This window comes from Sciurus carolinensis, chromosome 2, assembly GCF_902686445.1.
Source record: "Sciurus carolinensis chromosome 2, mSciCar1.2, whole genome shotgun sequence".
Taxonomy (NCBI): domain Eukaryota; kingdom Metazoa; phylum Chordata; class Mammalia; order Rodentia; family Sciuridae; genus Sciurus; species Sciurus carolinensis.
This window is the reverse complement of record NC_062214.1, coordinates 82800129-82818755: the sequence shown is the minus strand read 5'-3', so window position 1 is coordinate 82818755 and position 18627 is coordinate 82800129. Positions and strand designations below refer to the sequence as shown.

General features: G+C 35.8%; 1 protein-coding gene across 8 annotated transcripts in view; it reads left to right on the top strand.

Annotated features, from left to right (window-relative positions):
* Neo1 (neogenin 1) overlaps positions 1-18627 on the top strand; it is a 233012-nt gene that overhangs the window by 153718 nt on the left and 60667 nt on the right. For 5 of the 8 annotated variants that reach the window (XM_047538936.1, XM_047538934.1, XM_047538933.1 and 2 more), the window contains exons 8-9: positions 8832-9051; positions 15008-15162. In XM_047538936.1, coding sequence (XP_047394892.1) covers positions 8832-9051; positions 15008-15162 — 375 coding nt within the window. The remainder of the gene's footprint in view (positions 1-8831; positions 9052-15007; positions 15163-18627) is intronic. The other 3 variants (XM_047538938.1, XM_047538940.1, XM_047538935.1) reach the window with 1 other exon arrangement.

The window sequence follows — 18627 nt, the reverse complement described above, 5'->3', positions numbered from 1 at the left end:
CTTGTATGAATTCTAGACCATTAATAAGACTTGAAAGCTTGCCTTGCCAACCTGAGTGGTGAATGCATGTAACTTTTATTTAAAGTAAAATAACTTGGGTGAAACTTTCACAAATTAGAACAAAATAATTTAGCATTTATTTGGAAGTTTAATAGCCGGTTATGTAGTATAATATATGCATTTATATTTATACACACACAAATATCTTTTCTGATCTCTTGGTTAATGAGAATATTACTTTATCTCAGAATGTCATGGAGGAACTAGAGCTGTCTCGTTTTTATAGTTGTCTTTATTTTCATGAAAACTAATAAACATACCCTTTAAAAATTCAGCCTCAGAAGTTTTCTTTATATGTGTGTTCATATTTTAAAGTCCGGTGTATCCCCAAATTAACAAATTTGTGTTCATAAATATTTTTGTAGTTTTCATTTAATTATGAATTCATTCATGATGTGTAGTCATATTAGTTTTGCAAGGGAAACACATGACTATGACAATTAAAAATACATAAATATTTCCTACAATGCCTTGAGCTTAGAAATATTTTTAGCATAGCATTTTTTATTACAGTGGTACTTCTTTGAAGAGCTTATCTGATAATTATTGTAATATCTTAAAAACACTTGGAACTTATACTTCTGATCAGAATGGAATAATTTGTACTGGTCTAGCCTTCCTGCCTTGAATGGCTAGAAAATTGGAGAAAATATATGAAAGAAATAATTTTAGACATTTGAAGTCTTGCAGGACCATGGTCACTAAGACTAGGAAAACAAATGAGGTAATAAGCCCCATAATTACCCCCAGCATTCTGCCTGTAGGCTCTTTCCTGAAGCAGAGGGGGCCTACCTTACCAATAGGAAACTGGATGTAGACAGCCCGACAATTTCAGTGAAACAGAGATCAGAGTTTAGGACTAGAAAGATAGTTGTAATTGTAGAGTAGGCTATTGGAGAGAGGAGAAATGTGCAGGGGAGGGGAGCTCACAAAGTTGTATCAGATTCCCCTAGTCTTTGGATCCCACCATTGGATTTAGTTGTCATGTCTCCTTAGTCTCTTGTCAATTTATGACAGTTCTTCAGTCTCTTGATCTGTCATGCCATTGACACTATTTTCAAAGGGTTATAAAAGGTACAAAATTTGGGTTTCAAAAAAACTTACTTCACTGGTGTTAGTGGAAGTCATATTAGGATAATTGGATCTGCTTAACCAAGGGCAACATACCTAGTATGGTGTTTAATGACCACCACCTTCAGAAATGGTTTCAGGTGTTGTTAATAAATTAAAAAATAGTTTGCAGTGATATCTCATTGCGGCTTTAATTTGCATTTCTCTAATGATGTCAAACCCATTTTCATGTGCTATTGGCCACTTGTATAATTTCTTTGGTGAAATTACCTTAGACTTTGCCCATTGTTAAAATTGGGTTATTTAAGTTGTAAGAATTCATTATATGGATATAAGTTACATGACTTGGAAATTTTTTTTGCCAATTTGTGACTTTTAATTTACTTGAGGCTTCTTTCAGTGCTGGGATTTTTATTTTCAATAGAACACAATTTTATCAGGATTTTTTTAAAAAATGTTTTGTACCTTCAGTATCATGTCTCAGAACTCTGCTAACCCATATTTTCTTCTAGAGTTTTAGTTCTTACCCTAAGACTGTGCACCATTTTATTAATTTTCGTGTATGGTATAAGGTAAAGAGCCTAAATCCATTACTTTATATAGGATATATAATTATTCCAGGTTTAGTTGTTGAAAAGACTGTCTTCCCTCATTGAGATTTCTTAACGCTTTAGCCAAAACCCAACTGACCACAAAATAAGGGTTTACTTCTGGACTCTCAGTTCTCTTCCATTGATCTTATATCTGTCCATATTCCAATACCAGACTGTCTTGATTACCTTAGCTTTACAGTTAAGTTTCAGTATTGGATAATGCAGGACCTCCAACTTTTTTCTTCTTTTTCAGAAGTCTTAAAAAAAAAAAAAATATATATATATATATATATGCACACATATATACATATATGTATATATTTATATATACACACACATATACATACGTATACACATATATGTATATATATTTTTGTTGTTGTTGATGGACCTTTATTTTATTTATTTTTGTATGCAGTGCTGAGAATCGAACCCATTGCCTCACACATGCTAGGTGAGTGCTCCACAACTGAGCCACAACTCCAGCCCCTTTTTCAGAATTCTTTTAGCTATTTTTATGTCCCATGTCTTTTGTATTTCTTTTAACATAGTAATAGGTGCCATGTTAACATTTAGTCTTCCAATCCATGAACATAGAATGACTCTCTAGGTCTTAATTTCTCACAGCATAGTGTTATAGTGTACAATTTTCATTGTACAAATCTTACATACTTTATTCCTATTCTTCTTGATGCTATTGTGAATGAAGTTTGTGAATGGAATTGTTAATTTCATTCTTATATTTTCATTCCTATAATATAGGCATACAATTGCTTTTTGTATCCTTCGACCTTACTAACCTTACCAGTTATAGTAGGTTTGTAGGGAGTTTTCAAAGATTCACTAGGGCTTTCTTTTATTTTTTTATTTATTTTTATGTGGTGCTGAGGATCAAACCCAGTGCCTCACATGTGCTAGCATGCGCTCTACCACTGAACTACAACCCAATCCTCACTAGGGTTTTCTTCACAGATAATTTTGTCATTCACAAATGAAAATAATGTTACTTCTTTTCCCATTTCACTCCCTTTCCCTGGCTAGGACTTCTAGAACTAAGAAATGAGAGCTAAATCCTTGTCTTGTTTCCATTTTTAGGGGAAGACTTTCTAACATTTCAAAATTATATATGTGTGCTGTATGTTTTTGAGATGGAGGACGTTTACTTCTATTCCTAGTTTTTTTTATCACGAATGGGTGTTTGATTTTGTCAGTGCCTATTGAGATAATTAATGGTTATTCTTTTTTTCTCCTAAATATGGTGTGTTGCATTGATTTGGGGATGTTAAACTAGTATTGAATTCCTACACTAAGTCCCACATGGTCATAGTTTATAACTCTTTTAATATACTATCAAAAATAGTTTAGTAAAATTTTGTTAAATATTTATTTTTATCTGTGACCATGAGGTTTATAGTTTTCTTTTCATATGATGGTCTTTGGCCTTGATATCAGAAGTTTTCTTTTTGATGATATTGTTGTCTGGTTAATACTAAATTCACAGAATGAATTAAGTAGTATTTCTCCTCTGTTTTCTGAGAGTTTATGAGGAATTAGTATTATTTCTTCTTTTAAATATTGATAGTATCCAGTGGTGAAACCAGCTGAGCTTGAACTTTTCTTTGTGGGAAGACTTATATACTAATCCAACTTCTCTCTTTGTTGTATGTTCTTCAGGTTTTATGTTTCTTTTTGAGTAATCTAATGATTTATGTTCTTGTAGGGATTTTACCATTTCCTCTAAATTGTCTTGTTTGTTGGTATAAATTTGTTCATAATAATAACCTTCTATCTTTTTAATATCGGTAGGGTTGGTAATGTTATAATTTTATTCCCTCTTTCTTTCTTGATTTGGACAACTTGTATATGCTTTAGTTTCCTAGTCAGTCTTACCCTCCTTAAGATAGATGTGTAGATAATTCACTTGTGGTTTCTCTTCTGAGTATTTAAAACTGCAAATTTCCCTCCATGTAGTGCATTAGCTGTATCCCATAATTGTTAAAATATTGTGTTTTCATTGTTATTCAGTTAAAAGTATTTTTAATGTTTTTCCTTGTGATTTCTTCTTTGACCCTAAGATTACTTAGGAGTATATTGCTTAATTTCCAAATATTTGGGATTTTCCTAGGTTTCCTTTAATTCTGTCAGTTTTTGCTTCTTATATTTTGGGTCCTGTTGTTAGATGTGTATGCATTCATAATTGTTATATTCAAAGAAGAAATACACAATCCAATAATATCTGGAGATTTCAATATTCTGCACTCAACAACTGATATAAATGATTAACCAAAGTTGGAAAGGGTACAGAAGACTTGAATATCCTTATCAACCCACTTGATCTAACTGATATTAAAGACTCTGCATCTAACAACTGCAGATACAGATTTTTGTTCAATTTCACATGGAGCAATGTCCAGGATGGGACTATATGCTGGATCATAAAACAAAGCTCAATAAGTTTAAAAAGGCTGAAACCATATGAAGTAAGTTCTCTGACCACAGCAGAATTAAATTAAATGTCCACAGCAAGTATGCTCTTTGTCTAGGGCTTGCTTCCCTTTGCTATAAAAGTGACAGATACCTCAAGCTCAGGGTTCCTCTGTGGTAGCAACATCCTGCATGTGCAGGAATCCATCCTGGGCCTTTTGCATTGCCTCTGGAGATTTGAAGGTGCAGTGCAAAACTGACACCAACACACAAACTCTAGCCTCTGCCATTGCCCTAAGTGATAAAGTTCTTTGTCTCTGATGTAGAACTTGATTCTTCTGCCAGCACTCACAAAATGGTAAGAGGTTAGTCTGTTAGCTTATAAACAAGGTAAACTCTCAGACCCTGCTTAGTTCCTTACAGTTTGTAAAACTTTTTTTTCTTTTTCTTTCTTTCTTTACCTTTTTTTGGGGGGCGGGTTACTGGGGATTGAACCCAGGGATGCTTGATCACTGAGCCACATCCCCAGCCCTTTTTATTTTTTATGTTGAGACAAGGTCTTGTAAGGTTTCTTAGGATGTGGCTAAGTTGCTGAGACTGCACTCAAATTTGCTATTCTCCTGCCTCAGCCTCATGAGTCAGTAGAATTACAGGCAAGCACCACCATGCCTGGCCTTGTAGAACATATTTTAATAGCTGCTTTGAGGTCTTTTGAATCCTGAATCCAACTATCTTTTGAGACATACACGGCCATTTTACCTCCTGAGTTTGAGTCACCCTTTGTTTTATTGTATGTCTCATTTTTGTTGAATATTAGATGTTTTGGATAATATATTATAGCAGCTGTGGATTCTGACTCTTCTCCCAATAACCCAGAAGTTGTTCTTGTTTGTCTGATATCTTGCTTGGACTGAATCTGTCTCTCACAGAGTGCAACTACTGATGTTTCTACTTAATTTTTTTTAATGTGTTTTTGGTTGTCAATGGACCCTTTATTTTATTTATTTATTTACATGTGGTGCTGAGAATTGAACCCTAGCCTCACACATGGCAGGCAAGTGTTCTACCATTGAGCCACAACCTCAGGCCTCTACTTAACTTTCTTAGTTGATTTTCTTATTTTTGTTTTCTAGGACTAATACTTCTGTCTGTATAAATTAGTGTGCAACCAGAGATTGGTGAGAAGTTATCCTCAAATACCATAAACCAATAAGCTTTCTACTCTGAACTGGGAAATCTTTGTGGGGTTTGGGAAGTACATTCAAACCTCAAGTTACTTTTGTTCTGCTCAGGTTTGCTTTCTGCCAGCTTCTCTTACTTGTCTTCTAAACACACCCACAGGTTTCATCAATCAAGGATATACAGGTGGCTTGGGTGTGCTGCAGTCTCTGAGGCACACACATACAGACTCCAGGCAACCTAGGATATCTGGAGAGCTTATCAAGTCTTCTTATTACTTTCTTACCTTATGGAACGCCTTCTATGGCAAGTCTGCTGTCCACTACTTTACCCCTAAAAAGATCACCACCTCAGGCTTAGGGAAGCACTGGCCTTACCTTTTCACATGCCACCAAAGTTGCCACCATAGGTAGCAATGCTCCATTATCAGCTGAGCCCCCTTTGGCAACAGCAGCAAAACCACTGGCTTTCAGGGTCTGCTGTAGCCTGGTTGACCAATCACTCCAACAAAGCTGGGCAGTGCCACAGACACTGATTGTACCTGAAGTGTCTCGTAATTTTCATGAATAAATGCTTCTCGGCTTTTTGTATGCTGTTAGTCAGTTTCTAGTCTTTGATGATTTTATCCAGCTTTGTAGTGGCTTTTGGGGATGAGAATTTGTCAACCTTCTCAAACTCTCATGCCAAAAGTCCAGAGTCTGAATCTACACCATCTTGCCATAGATTCTGGTATAATTTAACTGCCTGTTTATACAAGTTTCTTTCCTTCATGTGTTAGCTAGGTCTTTGAACAGCAGCAATAGAACCCACCTGGGGAAAAGAACACTAGGGCTACAGTAAACATGGATAATTAAGAATTATTTACAATAATCTAGCATTATTTAGACTTTTATTTTCTGTGAAACAGATAAAATACCTTTGCTTTGCAGAATGTGTACATAAACATTATGTATAATTATTGGCTAAACACATTAAAATATTACCTTGTATAAGGGGAGAGCCTAGAAACATTGGTCTCTATTAGTGGATGTTCTCCCTGAATTTTCTTCCACTTATTAATTCAGTAAATAAACATGTACTGGTTATCTGAAGTAGACAAGGGCATAATGATAGTGATTTTAAAATGAAGCAGATACAGATCTTGTCCTTAAGGAGATTTTAGGTTAGTGTAAGTCATAGTGTAAACACAAACAGTGTAAATAGGAAGTGCTGGATGCCATTAACAAATTACAGATCTGTACCTTAGAAGTTTAGTAGGACAGTTGAATTTCCCTAAATGATTTTATCATCACCCATTACACTCTTTACCTAGTCCGCCCTGCTTACATTCACTCCTAACTGCTTTTATACTTGTGCTTGTTACCCTTTCAAGTTATGGTAGTAACTAACATATAGTGATTTCACATGCATTTTCTTATTTGCTGTTCTTCTGGTTCATATCAGCCTGGGACACAGGTAGGGAACATTACTATTACAGTTTACAGACAAGGAAATTGGCATCAGACAAGCTGACTTGCTCACCCTCACATTATTAGAAAATGACAGGTCAAGTTTTAAGCATAGGTCTTTGTACTTGAAATCCTGGGATCTTTGCAATATGTTCTACTGTTTCTCACATAATAGACTGACACCAGTCAGTAGTAGATGCTGGGGGGAAATTAGGCTTGGTCAATCAAATCAGACCTGGAGGCAGCTTAGTATGTTTCTAGACAGATACAGAAATAAGGCAGCAAAGTACTTCCATTGGGGTGAGGATATAGCTTAGAGGTAGAGCACTTGCCTAGCATGTTTGAGCCCCTGAGTTTGATTCCCAGCACAAAACAAACATAAAAAATTCACTTCTATGGGGGGTAGAGGAAAAGGAGAGAGCAAGAAAATAAGTGATTTGCACAAAGCAACACACAAATGGTAAGTGGCATATCCTGACTCAGGTCAAGTTCCCAGCTATATCCAAGGGCCTTGTACACTAAAAACAAACGTTGGTTTTCCTGTTCCCCACTTACCATTACCTACGGTGAGTAATTTAGTTCTTTTAAGCTCCAGTTTCTACATAAAAAACAAAGATACAATGATAGTACTGATTTCATAGAACTGTTGTGAGGATCAAATGATCGTATAAGGAGCCAGACTGCTGTGTAAGATAGCACTCAATCAATGTAACTATTGGATTACTCTCTCCCTCCCTCCCTCCCCAGCTTCAGTAAGCTCAGGTGGGCCCTCCGCTGACATTTCCCTCAGATGGAATTTCATCTGGCATATTTATTTATATTGTGTCACTTTAGACTCTTATATTCCACAGTTGTTTCCAGAGGTTGTTTCCCTAACTCTTCATTCAAAAGTAGGTCTGTAAATCCCTTGTTCTCTTCTACTAATTCCCCACTAAATTTATGATAAACTTTTTTCTTTTTTGTGTGTAGTACTAGGGATCAAACCCAGAACCTCAGGCCCGCATATGCTAGGCAAGCACTGGGCCATTTCTTCAGTACTTTGACACAATTCTAATTGATGAACTCTTTTAATTAAAAATTGTGAGATTGAACTTGTACCATCTGCTCCAAAGTAAAGAAAAATTTAGATTCTTTATTAGGAATAAATTTCTAAAATCAGAACTATCCAACAGTAGAACAGGCTGCCTTAGGAGGTAAAATTATCCATAGTTGCAGGTATATAGACAGAGGCTTTAAACTAGTGTCACTGCTTCATCTCTCCCATCCAGTCCACCTGTTGTTTTAATGTACTTTGCATTCAGGATCATAACAAACAGATAAGCTACCTATTTTTGTGTCTCTGAAATTTTTGACTCAGAATTTTATATTGTTTTAGTTCAACGAATTGATGTGATGGCAAATGAAGTATAATTTAGCAAAGTGAGGAAGGTTCTCACTTCCCTGAGTATTGCCAATACAGAGAACAGAGTTTAATATTAGACCAAAGCTGAAGATGTGGCCTTTGAATCTCCTGCAGGATTGAAGAGACACACTCTCTACAGTGAGCTCATGATAGGGAGGAACCTGTGTTGAGTGTACTAGGCTTGTCCATGCTATCTACATTGTAACTAGGATCCTCCATACTGCATACATTCCATATTTTGAGAAAACAGAAGAAAATATTGAGGTCTATCATCATGAAGTTTTTATATGCAAAATTTGACAGATGTTGCATGCTACTTTCAGGATTAAGAAAATTATCTGGGCATTCTGTGTCCTGTGAAATGTGTTATTCTCAGCTGTCACCTTCCCTGCCCCTTACCCACAATCATTATAGCAACCAGAAAGTCTGCTTGCTCTACAGTGATGTGTCTTGAATAGTGCCCATTAGTTTTCAGTAGTTACCCCTGGCCTGCATGTTAGCCTTCAGTTTAATGGCCTTTTTTATGTTCATTCATTTTATTTTATTTCCCATCGTGGTTTTGTTTATTTCTTTTTTGTTTTTTGTTTTTTCTGTTCTCTTTTTAAAACCGTCGTGGTTTGCCCTTCATATTCCCCAATGTTTGCACATGACAAGATGTTGCCATCCCAACATTACCTCCCACTTCACTGACCAGTGCCACTACTGACCATCTAGCACCAGCCACAACGGGACCACTGCCTTCAGCTCCTCGGGATGTCGTGGCCTCCCTGGTCTCTACCCGCTTCATCAAATTAACATGGCGAACACCTGCATCAGATTCTCATGGCGATAACCTCACCTATTCTGTATTCTACACCAAGGAAGGAATTGCTCGGTAAGTGCCTATATGCTTGGAGTCAGTGGACTGCCCCTTGGTTCACACCTATCCAGTCATGCTCACTCTTGCTCTTTGTTGTACAGGTTCTGTATCAATTTTCAGTCCAGAAAATATGATTTCTGGAATGCATCTTTCCTAATTTTAGGTCATTAAATAAATTCCCAAACAGACTGAAGTTCTTGGTATTCTTTCCTACCTGTCTGGGTTTACTTGGTGAGAGGGTAGATAGACCTCCGTAGGTTGGGAGTATTTAACCAAATCTACCCTTTTTTCATAAGATTCAGTTAGCACAGAGTCTAGAGGTTAAAGTAGACAATTTATTAAAGTCATCTTGAATGTAAGCCTGTGTCAGTGGGTGACTTGGACTGCTGAGCTCCAGGGTCTCCTGAATAATGCAAGAGTAGTAGTGACTAATTTTAATGTTAATTCCATTTCTATCTCTACCTTTCAGGAGCTCACATTGTTTCTCCATTGCTTATAGAAGAATATCCAAAATCTTTGGACTGTTTTACTCTACAGCCTGGCTTTATTTTATCTGTTCACTCTCATTTTCCTTTTCTCTCCAAGTTTAACTGATGTTCTAATGAAGCTAATTTTTATTCAATATAGCCCTCTTTCCTAGTTTCCTCAGTGCCTCACCCATTCCTCAGTTAATATCAAATTCAGTTAATCCTCCTAGTCCTTGATAAGCCCCATGAAGCCCTCCCAGAACTTTCCATACCTTTCAGCGCACTAGCATTTCTCTCATATATAAATTAGAACTACTAATAGTAGCTCTTGATTATGGTAACATGAGACTACCTTAGAAAAAGTGTTTGTAACATTTATAAAAGATTGTATTGATATCCAAAATATATGAAGAGTTCCTATAAATCATAAATAAAAGATATCCCAAAAGACAAAGGATACGAGCAGGCCCTTAAACTCTTAAGAAACTTTTCACCATCTCTAGAAATCTTGGAAATGCATAACAATTTTCTTTATTTAACTAGAAGGCTGACAAAAATTTTAAGTTGACCAGTATCCAGTATTAAATGAATTGAAGACTGTGGAAAAACTACTCCAGGCCATTGAGTATTAAAATAATATTTAGGGAATGTGATTTGACAGAATTTTCAAATCTTTTTAATGCACCTAACCTTCAATCCAATAATTACACTTCTGGATATTTTTCCTATAGATAGAGATATACATGTGCTTAGGACACTCATACAAAAGTTTTTATTATAGTATTGTTCATAAGAGTAAAAAGGGAAACAGTGCATGCAAGCATCCATTGGTAGAGGAATGGTATATAATATATGTATACCCATATGAAGTATAATGCAGGTTTTTAAATGATGAATTATATATTTTGATGTGTATAAATGTCTAGAACAGTGATTCTCAGCCAGAAATAGTTTTGCCCCCATCCCTCAGAGGACTTTTGGCAATATCTGGCAACATTTTTTATTTTTACAATTGGAGGGCACTTATTGGCATAAATTGGGTAGGGACCAGAGATTCAGTCCTATACATCCTACAATGTATAGGACAACCACACACAACAAACAATTATATTGTCCCATTTCTCAGTACTTGCAAGGGTGAGAAACCCTGGCCCAGAGGGATCTGGTAAGATAGGTCAAAATGTATGTGTCACATTTAGGTTTCAGGATAGTTCAGATTTTCAGGAAGTGTACTGTATTTTTTTAACTCTGTGTGTGTGAATACTTTGGTATTCATATGTTTTTAATGATTATTCTTACATTTCTTTTTTTAAATTAGTGGATCATGGGTTGGAGTTAAGCAGGAGTGATTAATAAGTGAAATCAGAGTTGAGAGAAATATAGAAATTATGTTGGCAGGGGCAGGCAAACAGGAAAAGTATGTGTAAAGAAGGGGAAATACAAGGTAAGGGTCTGGTTGCATCTGGGATTCTGGTATGAGAAAAACAGGGAGGTCAGAAAGCTAGTCTGACTGACCCAGAGATTTTAGTAGAAATTAGCAAGAGATTAAAATAAAGTGAAAGTATATGTCAAAATACACTCTCCTGTCATGTGTATCTAAAAAGAACAAATAAAAAAAATAAAAATAAACAATAAATAAAGTGGAAATTTGAAGCCAAACTTTGGAATGCCAGTTAGAATTTGGGCATAAGCATATGAAAGGGTCCATTTTAGACTCTGAAGTGAGTGAACAATGTGATTGTATTAAACAGTTTATATTAGTAGCACTTCAGGAGCACTATACAAGATAAGAAAGCAGAATAGAGCCAGGAAGACAAATTAGGTAGTACTTATGTTAATGTAGATATGTGGTAGTTGATAACCTGGATGAAGATGAGAGTGATGTGGAGTGGATAGAGTAAATATGGGAAATTTTTAAAGGAAGATTATTTGAGACTGTGATACTGTTACTTCATTATTTGAAGTTTGTGATTTCTGAATAGAGGCAGTGTAGGAGTAGTAAAGAACTCTGTAAGTCAGGCTGTATCCTGGATTCTTATTTTATAAACAGAAGTAGTACATTCTTATTTTATAAACAGGAGTAATAAATTACTTCACAGACTTAATATAATTTAAGTGTTCAGTGGGTATGCCAGCCACTACCTTCATTTGCAAATTGTATACGTCCTGCATTTGACAATTCAACCACTAGATGGCACTACATGCCTTGGTCATCAGCCATAATTCTTTGGGAACCTGAGTTGACCAAGATTCCTAAGGGTCCTTCATTTGCCTTTTTACTATGAAATTTTTATCTTTTAAAAAAATTTTTAAAGTTTTTCATTGGTAGAAAAAGCACTCTTCTGATATTAACCATGAGATGGAGAGTAGGGAAAATGTTATTCCTGATATCGATAGCATGTTAGAGATGAATGAAATCTGTCTAGTCCAGGGTTTAGCAAGCTGTGGACTCCAGGCCAAACCAGAGCTTTTCTTTTTATGTTCCAAGAACTAAGCATAGTTTTTATATTTTCAAATGGTTACATTTTGGAGAGTTATTTAAGTAAGTACACAATATCCTCCATTTTGCTTCTTAACCTCGTAGTTATTTACTGTCAGACTCTTTAAGAAAATGTTTACCCACCCATCTCATTCTTTCATTCAATCTTTGAGGAAAGTGGAGCCCAGAAAAACCTGGTATCTTTCCCATAGTCTCTTGCAAGCTGGTAGCATTTCTCAACTTGAATTAGATCTTCAACTTTCTGGCCCAATGTTGCCTTAATACAAAGTGTACCTTTTTCCTTTCTTTTTCCTCTTAACCTTTAGCTATCATAATCTCCCTTAAACTTCACTGTAATCCTATCTGTTTGAGAATTGCCCTCCTGATACTACCTGGATCTTGATCGGAAGTCAAGGTTTGTTTGTTTGTTTGTTTGTTTTTCCTGGACAGAAACTTGGTTCTGGGACATCAGACCATCTAATGTCAGAGCCTTCTCAGGTGCTGTGTTCTTCATCTTAGGGAATCATACCTGTGACTGATTTCCTTTTTTTTTTTTTTTCCCAATTTTTTTAGTTGTCAATGGACCTTTATTTTATTTATTTACATGTGGTGCTGAGAATCTAACCCAGTGCCTCATGCATGCTAGGCAAACCCTCTACCCCTGAACCACAACCCCAGCTCTGATTTCCTTTTTATAGTGATGCTTCTGTAGAAACTTTTTTCAGGTGTTAGTAACTTTTCAGTCATTTCTCTCCTTTTCCCCCTTTCATGCAGGAACAAACAAAAGGCACATATGATGTCATTGTTTACACAATAGAATGCAGATTTTCATTCATTTTATAGATATACATGCCTGAGGCAGCTTCCCCATGTGAGCATTCTGCTTATTGCTTCTATAGTATGTGAATATGAATGAGACAGTCTTTCACTTCAGTTTAAAATAAAAGAGCAAATCCCCCCCGCCCAAGTTTATCTTTCTGGGAAAAAACCTGTTTTAAAATTTTATATGTAAGGTGAGCAAAAGAGACCTAATATGTGTTCTCTCATGGAGCTTTTAGTGTAAAACATGATGCTTCCATTTAAATAGCAATCATTTTTAATCAGCTGAAGTGTTGTAAATGTCAAAGTGTAAGAAATCAGTTGATATCCTCCTTCTAAATCCTGTGACATAGAGGTCGAAGAAGATAATATTTATAGATACCTCAAATATCTCTACAATAATTTTTATTACCACCATATTCTTTTCTAGTGGACCTGATTATAGTGGGTACTGGTTTTATGTTTAGTTGCAGTGCTGGGAATCAAACTGAGGGCTTTGTGCATGTTAGGCAGGTACTGTACTACTGAACTACATCCCTTTCTCTAGTACTATTGTTTCTTTTTTAAAAACTGTTGAAAATGCTTAAATTTCAAATGCAAATGTTCATATATAATCAACAAATTTGCATATGTCTACATATACCTCAACAAATTTTAATCAGCAGTTTTAAGATAAGTTAGTATTTTGAAGTAGGAATTTTAATTCAACATATTAGGTAATTCAGAATAATTTTCTTTTCAGCATAACTTTGGGTTCCCTTTATTTTCAGGATAGGTGCACATATTTTCTGACAATTCTTTTTAATGCTTTTAATAGTTCTTTATAGTTACACATAATAGTTGGGTTCATTTTGACATAATCATATGTGTATGAAATTTAATTGGTTCCATTTCAGTCTCCAGTGCCTTCTCTTTCTTCATTTCCTATTCTCCCCGTGGTCCCCTTTCTCTACTCTATTGGTCTTTCTTCTATGAATGACAACTGTCTAAAACAAATTCCTTCATAATATTTGTTGAAAATTCTCTTATAGTATAATCTGATTTTCATTATAGTGAATATAAATAGTCTGAGTATCATTATGGAGCTATACTGGACACATAAACCCAACCCCCAAAATATAACCTAGATGCTACCTTTTTCTAAAGAACCTAGGTAATCATTTTTATATTTTCATCTTATAACACTGAATCAACTTGATTAGTTTGTGAGTTTTGTTGTTAAGACTTGTCAAACCTTTCAGATCAGTTTGAAGATCATTCAAAGAGTGTATTAATTTAAGAATTAAATTATAGCCAGGCATAATGGTACATGCTGTAATCCCAGCTTCTTGGGAAGCTAAGACTGGAGAATTTCAAGTTCAAAACCAGCCTTGATAACTTATCGAGACCCTATCTCAATAAAATAAAAAAGGCTAGGACTGTTCCTTAGTTGTGGAGTACCCCTGGGTTCAATCCACATTTGACTGGGGGCAGGGAGTGGAATTGTAAAAGTTAGTACCATGAATCACCTTTTTTTATAGATTGAGTTACATGTAAATTATAATGTTTTTGTTCCCAATTTTAAGAGCAATAAGCTACAGCTTTGTTTTTATTGAGAATCTCTTATTCAAAATATTTACAACATTCTTTGATATTTTCTGTGAAAATTAAATGATGCCTACAACCACCTTCTGTCCATTTCCCTGGGGATAACTCCTTAAAATTCAGTGATTTCTAAGCAGGGTATGGTGGTGCCTGCCTGTTGTCCCAGAAACTTGGGAGGCTGAGGCATGATCCTATCTCAATAAAAAAAGGATTTTGGATGTAGCTCAGTGGTAAAGTGCCCCTAGGTTCAGTCCTCTGTACCAAAACAAAACAAAAAAAACCCTTAATGATTTCTGAAACCTACAAAGTTGATGACCAGCTGCCCCATTTGAAATGGCACTGAGGGCTCTGGGCCACCTCTGAAAAGAAGCAGTAATTGTGATCAGTGATCCCAGTAATGATAAAGCAAGAACATTGGTGACTTGTCAGATATGTATGACCTATTCCTTTGCCAGCCTTCATATTCTACTGTTCATTGCTATACCCCCCGCCCAGAGTTTCATTTTCTTGAGTTATTTTTACTAAAGTTATTAAATTTTGATGGGAAATAGAAATTGAAATGGTACATTCTCAAAATATTTCCAATTGATAACTTTTTTTCCTAATCCTTCTTTGCCCCAAGGGAACGTGTTGAGAACACCAGTCGCCCGGGAGAGATGCAAGTAACCATTCAAAATCTAATGCCAGCGACTGTGTACATCTTTAGAGTTGTGGCTCAAAACAAGCATGGCTCTGGAGAGAGTTCAGCTCCACTACGAGTAGAAACACAGCCCGAGGGTAAGTCTTCCACCAGTCTGTCAGTCCCATGCAGAGGGAGACCTATATGAAGATCTATCTTGTGTTAAACCTTGCACACCAGAGGAAAGCTGACAGCATCTCATCTTCAAGTTCTTAAGGACTAGGGAGGACAAAATGAATTTCCATCAAATAGCAGCAAATAGTATGAAATGGTATAATTCTGCATATACTTTTCTACATATTCATATTGTACTGATCCTTTAAGACCGCTCAGATGCCTTCTATAAACTTTCTTTTGATCCTGTCTACTCTTTCATCTCTACAATTCTGAGATGCATTATCACTTTCTTCCTTCAGTTGTGATTATGAATATATCTTGCTTATTTTATGAATATTTCCCATAACTATAATGCAGTACCTTGCACATGAAATGGATATTATTGTTATCAGCTGGATTTCCCTGTCCTAATACATATCTCACTCATTAGATCTTGGACCCTGTATTTTGGACCTTTGGTTTTTTTGTGCTAACAGTGGTACTTTTCTAAGATTTTCTGTGAGTGAGACAGTGTCAAGTTGGTTTATATTGTAAATGTCCTGTTTACCTTAAGTTTTAGCATAAACTATAGGCCTGAAATTATAAGAAACAGTCAAGTCATAATTAATGCTTTCCCCAGTTGATACTTTATTCTACACTTTCGCCAATTTTTAAAACCAGCCACTCTTTTCCTTCGCCATTAACTCCAGCTACTATTTTTCCTCAGAGCATTCTCCAGTTTACTTTTACTGTTGATTGCACAAGCTTTTCTTTGTTCACAAAGCTTTGGTAATAAAGATTTTGCTTTGAGTAGAAAACATGCCAGATACATTTGTGAAAACTACTGACCTAGGAACTAAACAGGATGAATGAATTTACTAGTGAAACTATAAAAATAATTCAGAGATTTTTATCTGAAGGTTAGCATAAATGTAGTCAAGATGCTATAGGGCCTGGGGCAGTAGCTCAGTGGTAGAGTGCTTGCCTCACATGTGCAAGTTAGTGGGTTTGATCCTGAGCACTACATAAAAATAAACAAATAAAGATATTGTGTTCATCTACAACTAAAACATTAAAAAAAAAAAAACTTTAGAAAACTGTAGAAATTTACAGTGCTCTATCTAGCAAATCACTCAGTGATCAAATATTTGAGTACATCATATGCCAGGTACTATGCAAGATCTTAGAGATACAAGGATGAAGAAGGTAAAATTTCTCCTCTTATAGAACAAGCAGTGAAGATAGTTCTTGCCTGGGTTTGATATCAGAGTCCAGGGGTTAATTTAAGTGAAAAATGTGTTCTTATTAAAGAAAAAGGATGTTGAATTTTACAGTTATCCATGTTCAGACAAGTGCAGGAATACTCCACTAAATTTCAATCTCAATTATCCTTTGTAAGCTTTTTTATGCAGGCATCATACATGGGAGATATGGAAATTTACTTCAGAAGGTAGTAAGTTAAAGCAGAATTCTTCGAAAAGATGAGGCCTGAGATTGACCTTGAAGCATTTGACTTATTAAATAGCTTAGCCTATTTCTGAGCCCAGAAATAGGCTCAGTGTCCATGCTCATGCAAATTCTGTCATGATGAAGGTGAAGGAAAGGCCACAGGATTTGATTCATTGCAAGGTTCTATCCTGGGACTGTGGAATCTTCTGAATACTACACAAAAATATCTGTGTGTCTGTACATTCACATTTTCCTAGAAAGAATCTGTAACTTTCATTATCATTTCAGACCGTGTGTGTGAAATTGTTGAGAACCACTGGACTACAGGGTTGAGAGATGAAAGAAAAGATTAAGGAAAAGTGACTCTTGGGTGCTTAGTATGTTCCAGTCACTGTGTTAGGCATTCAAGATGGAAATATGAGTAAGACTTGACTTTTGTCCACAAAGAGCTTCATTCTGACACCAGAGACAGACAAGTAAATATATAGTACTGTCAGATATGGCCATCACAAGGAAAATGAGCAGCACAATCATTTGTTGAAGGAGTTTGGTTAAGAGAAAGTAATTAAGAGTATGGGTAGATGGGGCAACAGGTTCTGGTGAGGATATTTTCAGGTCAAAGAAAGACTATAACATGTTTTAACGAAAGAGTTAGCAGGGAGTGAAGAGAGATTTGCATTTCATCTGGAGGTTTTCAGCTTATGTGGGGGAGGTATAAATGTTGGAGTCTGCCCTTGGAAAATATTTTGCATATTTAGCTTCAAAAACCAACTTAAAATTTCTTCCATTTATTATGTTACTGTACAGCTGAAATGAAAGAATTCATTAGCACCTTTTTCAGGATGGTATTTGTTAAACTTAACCAATAAATAATTGAAAGTGATTTCAAGGGAATTTAGGAGCTGTTATGTTTTCCCACCCCTTTAATAAGTTAGAGGAAAGTTTTCCATAGCTACAGAAGTATGACAAATGCCACCTGTCAGGCTGCACAAAATATGCTGATAACATTAAGTGAATAACATGGCTTATAACTAAATAAAGCAAATAACTGTTAAAGCAACTATATTCAGGTTCCTCTAGTTCAGTAGCAAAACAAATACTAAATTGTAGTGCTGTTATTCAAGAAAGCCAGTTTTACATTTTGTTAGGTTTTTTTTTTTTCCTCCTTCCCAGCTTTTATCTTATGGATGCCTGTTACAGAGACATTAGTGCCAGAGAAATTGTTTTCAAATATGGAATATCTACTGAAATGTAGACATAGGCATCTACCCAGGATTTGTGTGTAAATTGGGACTAGAGTCTGCCCGTCAGATAAAAGAATATAGTGAAAAGGTCAGTATGTAGCCATTGTACAAATAAGAGTCACGTAGATCATCCATCCATCATTTAAACCAGCAGTTGGTCAATCAGTCGACCGACCATCAATCCGGTTTTCCAATCATTTACATCCCACTGAGAATATTGCAACAATCTCCTTACTGATGTCCTTGAGCTCTTATTTTAGAATCAGGAAGTTCTTGGCTTTTGGCTCCACCACTGTAATTTTGCCATCACTTAGGAAAGGTTCTTAACCTCAAAACCTCAAATGTAAATGGGGATGATAATAATATTCATCTTATGAGTTAGCAAAAAGATTAAATGAGAAAAAAGCATGTAAAGAACTGAATTCTTAACTGGCAAGCATTCAGTAAATGGTAACTTTTTAAAATATTCCTTTATCTAATCTTGTTCCTTTACTGTTCCCATGTCCTTCTTAAACACAGATCTGATCATGTCATGCTCCTATGTAGTCTCAGTACTTCAGTAGTGACCTATCACCTGTTGGAGAAAATGCATACTCTGTAGAGATTTTGCTCTCTGGCTCTTGTCATCATTTTCAATGTTATCTTTCCCACATTCATCCTGTTTCAAGCTTTTCCATATATCCTCCCAGTTAACCCCATTGACTGGAATAATTTCCCCCTTGATGTCTGAGATGCTATTCATTCTTGACCCCATGGAATCTTCACCAGTCCTTC